This window comes from Callospermophilus lateralis, chromosome 4 (genome assembly GCF_048772815.1).
Source record: "Callospermophilus lateralis isolate mCalLat2 chromosome 4, mCalLat2.hap1, whole genome shotgun sequence".
Classification (NCBI taxonomy): Eukaryota; Metazoa; Chordata; class Mammalia; order Rodentia; family Sciuridae; genus Callospermophilus; species Callospermophilus lateralis.
In genome coordinates, this window is record NC_135308.1 from 67,275,964 (window position 1) to 67,290,099 (window position 14,136).

The following is a 14,136-nucleotide window of genomic DNA, read 5'->3' on the forward strand; positions in this document are numbered from 1 at the left end:
CGCCCTGTCTGCTGAGGCCACTCCCCATAGCACAGTGCTGGACACAGCTCTGCAACCGGGTAGTTTTTCAGTCCATGGTCTAATGACTCTATTTCTTTGTGCCTCTGTTAGTTAGCTTTTCATTTCTGTGATCAAATACCTGAAAAAAAAAATAACCAAGAGGAGAAATAGTTAATTTGGGGGTCACAGATTTATAAGTCTCAGTCCATGGTCGGCCAACTCCATTGCTCTAGGCCCAAGGTGAGGAAGAACATCATGGTGGAAGGGCATGGCAGAGGGATGTGGCTCTGTTCATGGCATCTAGGAAGCAGAGAGAGAGGGAAGGGGATAAACCCTTCCAGGGCACACCTCCAGGACCCCCCTTCTATAGTCACACCCCACCTGCCTACATTGCCACCCAGTCAGTCATTCAAACTAGGATGGATTGATCAAAGAACAGCTCTCAGGATCTCATTAAGCTCAGGTACTAACACAGCTTTTGTGGGACACCTCACATCTAAACCATAACAGGGTCTGTAATGAGGCAGTGCATCATGGCAGGAGCATGGACCAGAGAGTGCTGCTTACCTGGTGGCAACTGGGAAGCAAAAGAGAAAAAGAGAAGGGACTAGGACCAATAGTCCCTTCAGAAGCACACCCTCAGTGACCTTACTTCTTCTCACTAGGCCCCACCTGCTAAATAGTGCCACTGGCTGAGGGCCAAGCCTTCAACACATGCTTCTTTAAGAAACACCGAAGGTTCAAACTACAGCACAGCATAATGTAATTTCTGGGCTCATTTTAATGCATCTGTGAAATTGGATTGAGTAAGACATGGCATCAACCATACTGTGACCATCTCAAATGATCACCACCTTTTCCTGGAGGCTAATGCAACTCATCACTGGGCTTCACCATATTTCAGCTCAGTTTTTCACCATTTCTTTTCTTTCTCTGTCTCCTATGCCTTATCAATCTTCATATTACTTATTTCCAGAAACCTTTACCTATATGATATTTGTCTTATGTTTTGCTGCAGGCCCAAATTATCCAAAGCCCAGCAAATGTTTATTGAGCACCCACCATACTAGGCAGTGTGCTTGATACAAGGAGCTCAAGAGTGAACACAAGGCAGGCCAGTGAGCCCAGACTCGCTCAGATTGACTTTGAAAGAATAGACATTTCTGACTTTGGTCCACTCTTGGATCTTGTAGACACTCTCTAGTTCACCATGTCATACATTGCTAGAAAATTTACTGTCCCACCTGGCATTCATACTCCAGCTTAAGGGGAGCATTAGTAAACACATTGGCTAATTTTGTGTCAGTTTCTATGCCTGAGGTTAAGTGGTATTTGGAAGCTAAGGAAGGAAGTAATATATTCTAAGTATCAATGAAGAACCAGACATTAAGCTAGATGTTTTACTTTCCTTATCTCGGTCCATCCACAAGACAAGTATGATGGTCTCCCATTCTACGTCTGAGGAAATAAAAGACTATGTAACATGCCCAAGATTGCAGGGTGGTTCTTTGGTTACTGTTTGTCTCTAATAAACCACACCTCTAAACACCTTAACAAGTATTAATTTAATCTTCACAAAAATTCTAAGACTTTAATGCAGGCATAAGAGACTCAAGACAAGTGCTTTCCACTACCCTTCCATTGAAGCCAAAAATGTGGCCAGCCTGGGTTGTTGCTTTGCACTCTGAGGGTCCTCACCAAATGTTAGTTTTCTTTCTTGTAAGGAAGTAAGAGGCATGAAAGCAAGCCATGATCAAATGACAACTCTATGAAATTTAATGTGTGTCTTTCCACCTCTCAGAGGCCCCTTAACACCCCTTTCCCTCTTGTTTCACAGTTCTGCCTTCAGCCCCTGTTTCACTAGATCAGCACAGACCTTCTGGCTTCCCTTTTCAAATCTGCACTGGCAGGTATTTCAGGAGACAGGGCAGGCACCTGATAGTGGACTCCAGAAAATGAGGCAGTAACCTAACACAGTCTCATTCGTGTGTGTGCGTGCGCATGCCTGCACGCATACATACAAACATTTACGATGGAATACTTGCAAGTCATGGAGACAAAGATCAAATTGCTGAGTTCCTTGAAGGCAGAAACTTTTCTGTATTCATTTTGTGTCCTGTAAGAGGCATTCAGTGAAAGTTTAATGCATGCATAAATGAATGAAAGAATGAAAACTAGAGAACTAAAAAGCAATGAAAAGATTCAGAATATTAATGTCAAAAATCACTAAGATCATTGATCTTTCATCAATGCAGAAATCCCTACACAAAATCCTGTTTCCTGTCATAAGAGACTCCCTATTTCCAGAGGCAGCTCCATTGGGAATGTTTCTTTACACAGAGCTGACATATTCCCCTCTGCACTTCTACTTATCCATTCTTCTTTTTTCATCTTTTCTTTCTATAAATCACTTCTGAGCATCTCAGTGATGATGTTGAGACGTGGCACCATCTTTACAGGGCTCACAATACCAGAGTACCAGGTAGAGGAGATATGACAAAGAGATTATAGATGGGGTGAGTGCTTTGATGGGGAAACAGGATAACTCAGAAGAATAATGGGGACCAGGCACCTGTTTTTAGATCAGGTGGTGGGGAAGGCACCAGTTTGAGCCCTGAACATTGGGAAGGAACCAGAAAAAGAGCATTTCAGGCAGAAGAAAGAACAAAGGTCCTGGGGTAGGAACCACCTCTGCTTTCTCTGGGAATTGAGAGCAACGAGTGAGGAGGGGGAGTGGGCAGAGGCCCTGCAGGATCAAAGAAAGGGGTGTGGATTGGCTCTGACTGCCCTTGGAAGCTTCAGGGGACTAGGCATTGAGTGGGGCACTTATATAGTCTGATTTGCATTTTGAACCAACATGTTGGCTGCTTAGTGTAGGGGGCCATGTTGTAGGGAAAGGGGATGAGCTGGACAGAGGACAGGACAGCCTGCTGGACAGAGGAGCAGTGGAGATGAAGAGAGCCTGGCCTTGTGATGGCATTATTTGATGGTGAATCAGATAAAAGGATGGAGAAGGGGCAGCAAGGATGGCTCAGAGGCCCCTAGCTTGTCCCCGGGTGGCTGGACTGGTGCTGCAATTTGCTGAAATTGAGAAGACTAGGGAGAAACCAGCTTAAAGGAGAAACTTGGAGATCTATTTGGCTTTTAAAGCCACATAGCCTGTTAAAATATGGAGTTCAGATGGGAAGTCTGGGTGGAAATCTACTTAAGGAGTCCAACTCTGAGAGTGCTGTCCAGAAGCCTGCTTGTCCTAAGAGAGAAGTTGGAAAATGGGCAGGATAGACAGGAAACTGGAGGAGAAGGGAAGAAGAAAAAGGAAGTGTTCTGGAGGTTGACAACCAGAGAAGCCAAAATGAATAAGTGGTGTTTCTTAGGATGAAAGTCTGAGTGAGCAAATCCAGCTGTGGAAAAGAAACAGGAAGGACAGAGAGAGGCCAGAATGCTACCCTGCCATCCAGGGAAGGAGGAGGGTTCTGAAATGTGTGGTTTCCCCTCATCCACATCCTCCCTGGATGAGTGGTACAGAGGATTTGTATTTCCTCACTGACCTGGAAAATTCAACTTCAGAAACCTCAGGAGCAAGCACAATTATTTCCTTTTAAAAACCATATGCAAGGCTGAACATCTTTAACACTAGTGGTCTTCAACCCTTCCTGGACCCAAAGTCCCCCTTTTTATACAAATACTTTATAATACATCCTTAATTTTCTTGACATAAAATTCACATCCATACCCATAATGTCAATGTGTGTGTGTGTGTGTGTGTGTGTGTGTGTGTGTATATATATATATATATATAAAACTTCTTAACTCGAATGCAATTGGAAAATTTAGTAGGAGTAAGACCTCAAAGTAGATGAAAATGGAAGAGCAAAGATAGGAGACCTTAGAATAAAAACTAAAAGTTATAACTGGTGAGGCTTATTTGCATTTGGCACCTTACATAAATGTCTTGCAAAAGTCACACACACACACACCTGCCCCATACATTGCAGGACATATATCATCCTTGTCCCCACCCACTAAACACTAAATACCAGTTTTGCCTCCAGGATTCACTGTGATACTCCTATTAGCTCCAAGACTACCCCTGGAGGCCAGTGCTCTCCCCACACTGGGAACCATTGTCTTAGTGGGACTTCCATTCAGCCTCTTATAGAATCATTTGAAACATGCTTCGCTGAACCATTAAGAAACCAACATGTCTCCCACCATCAACGAAACCCCTGGGCCCAGAAACTCACCACATGTGTCACTCAAAAGGGGCAGCAAAGAAGGGAGGGAGGTGCCTGGGCATGGACCGCAGCTACTCCTTCCACCCTTCAGGGACTCCAGCATCAGCACAGAACGGGGAGGCCTGTGCTGTGTGGGCACAGCCCCTGCCATTCTTAGGGCCTAATGGGAGAGTTGGCATTGCCCTGATGATTATTTATTTGTGGAATGCCTGCAGGGTACAGGACACACACAGTGCACAGCAGACAGGCACAAATGGGCTTGTTGGGGACAGTCCTCCCCACCACAGCTCTTACACCCAGAGATTTGCATATTGTTACAACATTGTGACAGGTTTCTTTCCTGCCTGGTGCTTGAGCACTTTAGAGTTACCATGAATGATAAAAAATAATTATATGACTTGCATAAAACCTTCGTGTGGGAAGGGTAGTATTAGCTATTACATTTAATTATTTAATGTGGAAAATTATTCACTCTGTGTAAAAATGCCTGGTGGGAAAGTACACTGTGGTTCCCTGACTATGTCCCTGCCATTGAAAAAGAAACTGGAACACACGGGGTCCAGCAGAGAAAAGAGGGATTCCCATGTCCCTAGGATGTGATGGCATTAACCCATTCAATCCAGAGGCACTGCCAGGACACCCTGCCACTGCACTGGATCTGCCTGTTTAGGGGCAGGAAGTGCCTTCTGTAGTGTTAGGGGCTGTACTGCCAGGACCAGGTGGCTACCCAGGGATGGCTCATACATCCATAGTATTGGTAACAATGGCAGAGGGCAGAGGTACCGAGCCCTTCCACAGTGCCAGAACGTGCAGGTGCTTTTCACATATGAACTCACTGAGCCTCACACCCCCGAGGGCATTTTGCAGGTAACTTGCCTGTGCTACTCAAGGTTCATCCCTTGAAGTGAGAGCAGTCACTCATTTCATTCACAACTTATGGAAGTGGTGTAGATCACTGGCTCTAATGACTTCAGTTGGGTCATACTTACCCCTTTGCAAAGGGGCAGGTGGTGATGTCAAGGAGGACATGGGGTCAGGAACAAGGGAATGAAAAGGACAGGTAGTGGGAGCTATTGGCAAGTGTCAAGCAGGAAGGGACCTGTCTGATCTGGTTTGGAATGCTCCCTACAGGGCCTAGTAGAGGGCTGCCACAGGCCCAAACTCATTCCCATAATGAAGGAGTGTATCTACTCCTTCTGTTCTCTGCTTTCCGTTCTTCAAAGAGCACATGGTGATGTGCTTTTGAACTTGAAGTTGTGGCAACATGTCTGCCCTGCTCCAGGGATACATCCATTCAATACCCTACTCCAGGAGGAGTCCTTTGCAGAAATTAGCTCATTTATTATGGCATGACTAACCAGAAGCAGCTACTGAGATCCCCCAATCTGCCCAGCTACACTGAGGCAGAGAAAGAGCTTCCTGAGGCTCCCAAAAGGAGCTTGGCTCATGCTCCTCAGGTTTCATCTGCTCCAATGGGGCAGGCCTCCAGGGTTCAGGGGGTTTGATTCAGGTCCCTGTACCCTAGCCTTGCACAGTCTCAAGATTCTTGTGTTGGTGAGATAAATAAATGAATGGGTGAATACATAATTTAAGTCTTTCAAATTGTCCCAGAGCAAGAAGAAGCTTATTTCCAAAGAAAAACAGGAGCAGAAAAGTGTCCAGTTAATAGTGTGCAAGGGTGGGGGCATGGCTCAGTGTTAGAGCACTTTGCTAGGATACACAAGGATCTAGGTTCCATCCCAGCGTCTACACACACACACACACACACACACATATACACACACAAGTGCATTCCTCTAACAGTCATGAAAGAACCCACTGCCTGGGGCCTCATCTCACCAGGACAAGGGCCCAGTCCCTAGCTCTCTGTGCAGGTGCTCCTCCAGGCACTAGGAATTATTAAGGCAGTGCAGGATGGGCTGAGAGAAGAAGGCAGAAGTCCGCCCTGTCTCCCAGGCTGGGCTGCAAGCAGCTCTGCACTCCTGTTATGCCTTCCCCATTAGACGCCACTAATTTCCATGATTGCTGTTCTGTCCAAATGGCTTCCTACCATCATGCAATTGATACTATCTATGCTTGGTGTCAGTCACCCTTGTGTTCGTGGTGTTCCGTGGAATCAGCTCTTCACACACACGCACTGAGGCTTTGTCACTGCTGCTGCCTCTGCCAACAGACTCAATGCCTCTCTCCGCTCATCAGCCCCCACCTCTGACTCCACAGCCTGGAAGGTCAGGAAAGATCAGGACTCCCACACCTCCTCACCACCACGACCGTCTCCGCTCAGCACCAGCCCCACAGACCTGCTCTCAGATGCATGTCATTCAAGCCAGGGGATGGCTCTCTTTCAGGGACTCCTGCCCTAGGAGGAGCACAAGCCAGCTTCTGTGCCCTCTCACCTAGGGCCTGCCTGCACCAGGAGGCCATGGCCACTTCCTGTCATTTCATGTTGACTGATGTTTCTTCCTCCTGTCTGAGTTGCAGGGTCACTTTAGAGGCCTGGGACCCAACTCTGGGGAGTTGACATCCCTGCCCCACTCCCAGCCTCTTTCCTGCTCTTCCTGCTCCCTTTCTCTCCCCCACCTTTCTCTTCCCCTCTCTATTTCTCCCCACTTTCGCCCTCTTCTCCTCCACCTCCTCTTCTCCTGCCATCTACATTAAGCAGCCTCCTTTCTCACCAATTCCCTTCCCCATCTCTTGCCTCTCTCAACTACTAAAATTCCATCTCTGCCATCTCCACTTCTTGGGAGCTGGGTCTTCTTCCCTCTCATAGGCTCAGCCTTCCCTTCTTAAAGGTAAACCACATAGTTCGAGGCCGTAAATGAAACTGTGTGCAGATTTTTCTCAGCAAAGCTGCTGTTGCTTCTGAGACGGTCTCAGAGGAAGCCTCTGCTCTGGGCAGAGAAGGAGCTAAGAATCAAAAATTCCAGGAAAAATGCCTATACTCATAACGGCTCCCACAGCAGTCCTGCTCTCTGGCATCAGAGTTGGGAGACAAGCCCACCTGACAGCCCACCTCTTCTCAGGGTTTTTCCTGGTCCAATAGCAGTTTACAAGAACCCAGCACTTAACCACCTATATGAACTGAAATCTAACAGAATTCACCCAGGACAGCCTGCCTACCATCATCCACCTCTAAGAGCACCAACCAGAATTCATTCAAGAGTGTCTTAATGCTAGTCACCCAGAGAATGGGCAGAAAAGGTCTCAGAAATGGACTAAAGGGGAGTTCAAGATTCCAGAACCTAAAACCCCTTCCCGCCTTCTTCCACCCACCTGGTTTTGCTTTTCGCTCTGCTCAATCCCATACCCCAGACTGAAACTGTGAATCTTACTTAATTAGGAGGGAGGCAGATCAACACTAGTTAATAATAACCATAGCTAGTACTTAATGTAAAGCTTACTTCAGATGAGGCCCAGTTCTAAATGCTCTGCGTATATGGCCTTATGTAATCCTTACCTTAACCCTATCATTGACCCCGTTTCTATTTGGGAAAACAGAGGCACGGGCAGGTTAAGTTATTTACTCAAAGAGACTACTATAATTTGGATCTTGAATATTCTCCAAAGTCCCATGTGTTGAAGGTTCAATCACCAACCCATGATGTTACTGGGAGATGGTGAAATTTTTAAGAAGTGGGGGCCTAGTGGAAGGAAGGGAACGCTAGGACTCCAGCCCTACCCTTCCCTGTCACTTCCCAGCTGCCATGAGGTGAATAGGCTTCCTCTACCATGATAAATGTGACACCACAGACCCAAAGCAACATAGCTAAGTAACCATGGATTGAAACCTCTAAAACTATGAGCAAAATAAATCTTTTTCCTTATTAAGTTTATTATCTCAGGTATTTTGTCATAGTCACAGAAAGCTAACAGTTACCCAACTAATAAGTGGCAGAGCAGGACTTGAACCAATCTATCTCCAGAGATAATACTCTGAACCACTATACTGCCTCTTTCAACTTGGTATACCTCCAATGACAGAGCCGAATTCAGGCACAGATTACAAGAAGAAGAAGAAAATCCAAAATTCATGTGCATGTGAAATGCATCATAAGATCCTTTTGCAGCCATTTTTTCCTAATAATGATTTGGTAAAATCAATATCAATTGGGTCTACATTTTCTCAGCCCACACCAGTCAGTGAGTAGAAGTTCAGCCCCAATCAGAGACTGGATTCGGCCCCGGGTGGTGGATGCTTGCCAGCTGGGTGAATGTGACCTTCCCTAGCATGGCCAGAAGCTGGGGATTGAAAGGGAAATCCACTCAATCAGTAGGACTGGCAATGGCCCGGGGAAGGCTTCCAGCTGTGATAAGACCATCCCTTCCGACTCACCTGCCCTGCTTGGCTTGAGGAGTTCTGAGGAGTTGGACAGGAGGAGGTTTGGTTTGCCACTTCAAGGAAAACCTGTTCCCAACCATTCCTGACTTCCCGACTCTTTGGTTCCCCGTCACCAGAGGAAACTGATCTTATCAAAGGAAGTCTTAGGGTTTTCCCACCCCCCTTCTCTACTACACCCCCGAGCCCCAATTACCAATGCTTTCCAGCAAATGAGAGGGTGGGCCAACGCAGGTGAGTGTGTGTGTGTGTGTGTGAGTGTGTGCATGCATGTGTGTGCATGTGTGCGTGTGTGTGTGACAGAGATAGAGAGAGACAGGCATCAAGCTCTCACACTCCAGAGTATAGGGAAAAAATACCCTCCGAGGCCCCAGGGAGTTGGCCGCGTGTTGCCCCTGGACAGCCCGTTGCCCCTGGACAGCCCGTTGCCCCTGGACAGCCCGTTGCCCCTGGACAGCCCGTTGAGTGAAATGGCAGATATGGGCTTTGTTTCTGGAACTGGGTGTGGAAGACGTTGGAAGAAGGTGATGTTGAAATGGTGGGGGGAAGAGGCTGACAAAGGGAACAGAGACTTAAAAACTGGATCTGAAACCATCTTCAAGGTCCATCTTGGAGGACTGATGGGATGAGGGATGGGAATGTGGGTGGATGGGTCCAGGTGGAAAGCTGCCTCTCAAAGGGACTCTGTTCACCCTCCTAGACATGTGCCCCACCCCTTCATTTCAGCTGTGTGACTCTCCAAAGGGCTGTGTCCCTGAGGAACCCTTAGCAATGAGGGAACTGACTGGTTTCTGCTGCCAGTGGCATGTCACCAGTAGCTCTCCACAGGACAGAGAAGTCAACCAAAAGCCGTAGCAGTACAGCCTGAGGAGGACAAGGGTGACCATGAAACACTGATCCCAACAGATTCCAGCAGAGTCAGTGGAGTCTGGCATGGGGTCATGGTTGGCAGAGGGTGGAGATCAGGAAGAAGTTGACTGACAGGTTTCCTTCTGTCTGCACATGTACAAAGAAATCCAAGGGGTGCACAGCCTGGAGGTTGACAGGGTCCCTTTAAGTCTTGGCCCCTTCCCCTGGTGTGCGCCAGCAGATTAACTACGTGTGTGTGTCTGGTTTTCAACAAGCAGCTTTTGCTGTGATCTCTGCCTTTCTTCCCTCCCCTCTCTCCTCTCTCAGAGATGTTGCAGACCACGGCCAACTTACCCATTTTGTTTCAGGTCTCTCTGGTGAATGAAAAGTCTCCAACTCATCCTCCTTCCTTGCGCACTGAGATTTCTACCCTCCTATCTCTCCTCCGGCCCCTGCACCTCAATAACTTTTGGTTACCACGTTTTCTAGGTTGGTGCTGAGCATCTCTGGATCTGCTCTTGTTCCTGTCCTTCTCCCTTCTCTTTCCTGACCTCTCTCCTCTCTCTTCTGAAACATCTCTATACACAAAGATGGTATTCACATCTAGAGATAGCCCTCAGAGTTTTCCAAAGTCTACCTGTAAAACACACACACGTGTCTAGTTCATTTGGGGTCTTTATTCTCAACTTCCCTCCCTGACAATTTCAGTGTTCCCCTTTTGCCCTGTGAATGACAGTTGAGAACTGGGAGGGACCTGGTGGCTTCCATCTCCTAGCATAGGACTCTCTGGGAGAAAGAAGTCGTTGCTGCCTCAAAGGCCCCAGGATATTCAGAAAAGACTCTGGAAAGCCAACAAGAAAACCCCGGCTTCAAGCCAACCTTCCCTTGACCCACCCTGGCCACCCTCTGCTTCCTGGGTCTAGCTGTCCAAAGTCTCGGAGGTGGCGTTTATTTTCTTTTGGCAGAAAAGCCTGGGAACCAAGAGGCCACTTTCCCTGTGACCTGACCTCCCACTCGAAGAATTACAGCCCTAGGACAGCCTGCCTTGCTGTCCCTCTGGATAGAGGGCACGGTGGGAAGTGGAGAAGTTAAGGGAAACTGGATGGAGTCAGGAGGAAACGGAAGAACACAGAGGCTTGGCTCTTGTGTGAGAAAAAATAAAATGGGAGAGTTGACAGCCTTCAAGAGAGCTGGGGCAAGATCTGGGAACCTTTCAGAGGACACTTCCTGCTTTCATACCCTCTCACCAGCTGAACTCCAGATTGCTATCTCCTGGAAGCCAGAGAACAGGGAAATGCTGGGCCTGCTGAGAAAAAAAAAAAAAAATGGGGCCAGCCATGCCTTTTCCTTTTGCAGAACATTTCCCAAAACACTAAAGGAGCAAATGTCCCTTCTTAAAGAAGGCTCTTTACACTCCACCCATGGGGCACAGGACTGTCCCATCACCAGAGTTTCCTGAACCGTGGCTATATGCCCCATGAAGTCACAGATCATGCATTGCTCTCTAGGTCCCCAGAGAGGTAAAGGGTACAGACCCAAGAACCTCATCCACTCTTTTTAAAGTGCTTACCCATCCATATGAGCCTCTAGGGCACCTGGAACAACCTATTGGTTGACCAGTTGTCCAAGTAGTCTTTCATGAATATTCATTGTTTTCCTTCCCCAAATTTGGTAAGAAAGAAATAAACAAAAATCCTGTCAACAGGGTGAAGCGATAAAGCTGAGACACTGCTCTTCCCCTTCTGTGCCAGTATTTCCCCTCCATGGCTTTACTGCCTTGGTTCCCTTTCTAAGAAGCCAGTGTCCCCATATCTGCTACCCAGCCCACCCCGTGAAACCTGTTCCAGGGTTTGGTAACTTCACTCACTGTGTGTGGCACTTGCATTTTGGTGGGACCTTACATCAGAGCCTGCTAATGTTGGGAAAGGAACCTGGGGAGCTCCTTAGGAGGCACCCCTGACAGTGCCGTCTAGAGCCCTGTGAGACGTTACTGGACTGCAGACTGACCTCAGCGTTGTCTCCTTTCAATTAGTTAAGCCTTTGCCAGGGCAGAACTGCCCCTGGAGACTGTGGGCAGGTCCGACGTAGGAGCAAGGGTTAGCCCACTTGATGCCATAGAGGCCAGCTTACTACAGATCCTGTTTCCAGGATTTGTTCTTGAGTTTTACATGAGTCACCCCTCTGGCCATGCTGATCGCTAAGGTTTTGGGGGCCTTTTTCATGGCCATTATCACCTAAGATAATGATCGGCCCATTCCCCTGTAAAGAGGCACACACCTGTGTCCCCTCCTTCCCACAGGTCCTTCTAATAGAAAGAGCCAGAGGTGTAGGAGAGGCTGAAACAGGGACTGAAAAGAGTGTGGCCATGTCACTGCACCACTGTGGCTTGCAGGGCCCCGCTGCCCACACCCACGCCCACTCCTGCCCCTGCTGGGATGTGGAATTGGCCTCTGTGAAAAGGGCGGAGAGGTGGAATAACTGTTAGGATGAGAACTGTGTGACCAAGGGAAGGCGGGGCAGGAAGGCTGGACCCCATGTCTCCTTTCTGCTCCTCCCCTTCTGGGCTCCAGCCCTCCTGGCCAGACTGAGGGTATTCAGAACCTGCAGCAGCGACACTGAGGTGCCTGGACAATGATTCTGATGGTGATGTTGCTCTGTTCTTGTCTGTCTAATACTCCTTTTTAATCCCCATCCTGCCTGCCCCTCCCTCATGTAGGGTTACTTTAGTGATCCCTGGAATGTTTTTGACTTCCTCATCGTGATTGGGAGCATAATTGATGTCATTCTCAGTGAAACTAATGTGAGTATTACTCTGCCCTCCCCAGGAAACCTCTTCCTTCCACCTCTTCCGCCTCCTCTGTTCCTCTCTCTCTCTCTTTCTCTCTACCTCCTTTTATGTTTTTTTTTTTTAATTTCCTGTTTTACCCGCCTCCAGTCATGCTTTTTATTGAACCTGCCGTCGTCCTGTGGGGGAAAAAAAGTGGGAGTTTGTCCTCCTTTTTTTCCACTTATCCCAGCTCTGCCCAAGAGCTCCAGCGGAGGGAGCAGGGGGTGTGGTCCAAGGCACCTCCCAGCTCCCCTCCCAGGTGGCCCCAGCCTGCGTCACCTTGGAACTAACCCTGCTTTGTCAGGCCTCTCCACCCGCGAAAACCAGGTTGCCCAGGTTGGATCGGCCAGAACTATAGAGTGGTAAGAGAGTATTTAATATGCCCACGTAACCTCTTTCTTTTCTCATTTTTTTTCTCTTCTCTCCTTTCTTTCATACCTTTTTTTTTTTTCATTTTCCCCTCTTCCCTTTTTGTTTTGTTTTTCTCCTTTGTTGTTGGTTTGTTTTATTCCCTCCTCCTCTCTCTCTTTTCCTCGGCTTCTCTGCCCCATGCAGCACTATTTCTGTGATGCATGGAATACATTTGACGCCTTGATTGTTGTGGGTAGCATTGTTGATATAGCAATCACCGAGGTAAACGTAAGTACATGGCGTCTGTGACCTAACTGTCCGTGCCTGCTCTAACACTCATTTGTCTCTCCCTGGTTTGTTTTTGTCCATCATTTTTATTTTCTCCTCCCCACCTCCTTATTTTTATTTCATTTTTATTGATTTGAATTGGTTTAAAGAATTTTTTTCTTGTTGCTTTGTTTTGGGATTGTTTTTTTTCATTCTTTTTTGTTTGTTTTAACTTTTGGAACGCATTAGGACTTCCCTTTTCCTTTTAAGTGTTGATTGCTGCATCATTTTCTCTATTCCTTTCCAATGAGCCTGGCATGACTCACACTGTATAGAAGGATGCAGCTCTGTTGAATTATGGAGTGAGAAAATTAAGGGTTGTTTATGACTTCTGGGTAGCTTCTCAGGCCAGGGCCCAAACCTCTTCTAACCCCCATCTTCACCTCCAGACCACTACCTCCCGCCTCTGCCTTTCCATCCACATAGCATCTTGGAAAGGAGCTCTCACAAAGTGGAGCACGCTGAGTTGAGGCTATGACTCTGCCTGCATTGTCAGCCATAGCCTGCCTTCTCCCAAGACCACCTGCTTATCTTCATGTTGAATGGAATCTGTTTCAGTTTAACATGAGCAGCCCATGAAGCCGGTCCCTTCTAGGCTCATTTGGGAGAAGAAAACCAATCATATTCCAAAGCTTGCTATTATCCACTTCTCTGGAAAAACTAAGGAGCCATGTGGTTGGGTGATCCACTGACAGCCCTTCTGGGTAGACGTTTTTTCTGGGTTGCAGTGGATGCAGGCTCCATGTGGGCACCTCACTCCAACATGAACCTACCCAGAGAACTGAATGGTGCACCTGCCTGATTTTTCCTCCTCCAAACCATCCTCTTCTTATAACCTTCCCTGGCTCCTTGGCCTCAGACTGAACCCCAGCCTCTGCACTCTAAGGCCTCCTGCCTCCTTCTCCTCCCAAGAGTTGCCTCCTCCTATACAGTTCCTACCAGTTCCTGCACATGTCTTTTTGTTACTTGGCATGTTTAAATCGTCTCTCTTTATCTATAGGCAAGCCCTCTTGCAGTCAGTCTTTAACATGTGTTGTTTAATTTTTTGTCATTATTTTTCCTTAATTAAGAAACTTGATGATGTTTGCATAAAACTTTGATGCATTGAACCATTGAATAACAGCACAGAGCAGACACTTTAGAGTTTTAATGTAAGATGTTTGAAACTCTATCCCCCGAGTCCCCCATCCCCTGTGCATCCTTACCCTCTC

General features: G+C 47.4%; 1 protein-coding gene across 25 annotated transcripts in view; it reads left to right on the plus strand.

The window, feature by feature from the left end:
• Positions 1–14,136, plus strand: part of Cacna1c (calcium voltage-gated channel subunit alpha1 C) — a 707,547-nt gene that overhangs the window by 642,890 nt on the left and 50,521 nt on the right. For 10 of the 25 annotated variants that reach the window (XM_076853983.1, XM_076853987.1, XM_076853988.1 and 7 more), the window contains one exon: positions 12,137–12,220. In XM_076853983.1, coding sequence (XP_076710098.1) covers positions 12,137–12,220 — 84 coding nt within the window. Of the gene's footprint in view, positions 1–12,136; positions 12,221–12,802; positions 12,887–14,136 lie in introns of all 25 variants that reach the window. The other 15 variants (XM_076853986.1, XM_076853985.1, XM_076853993.1 and 12 more) reach the window with 3 other exon arrangements.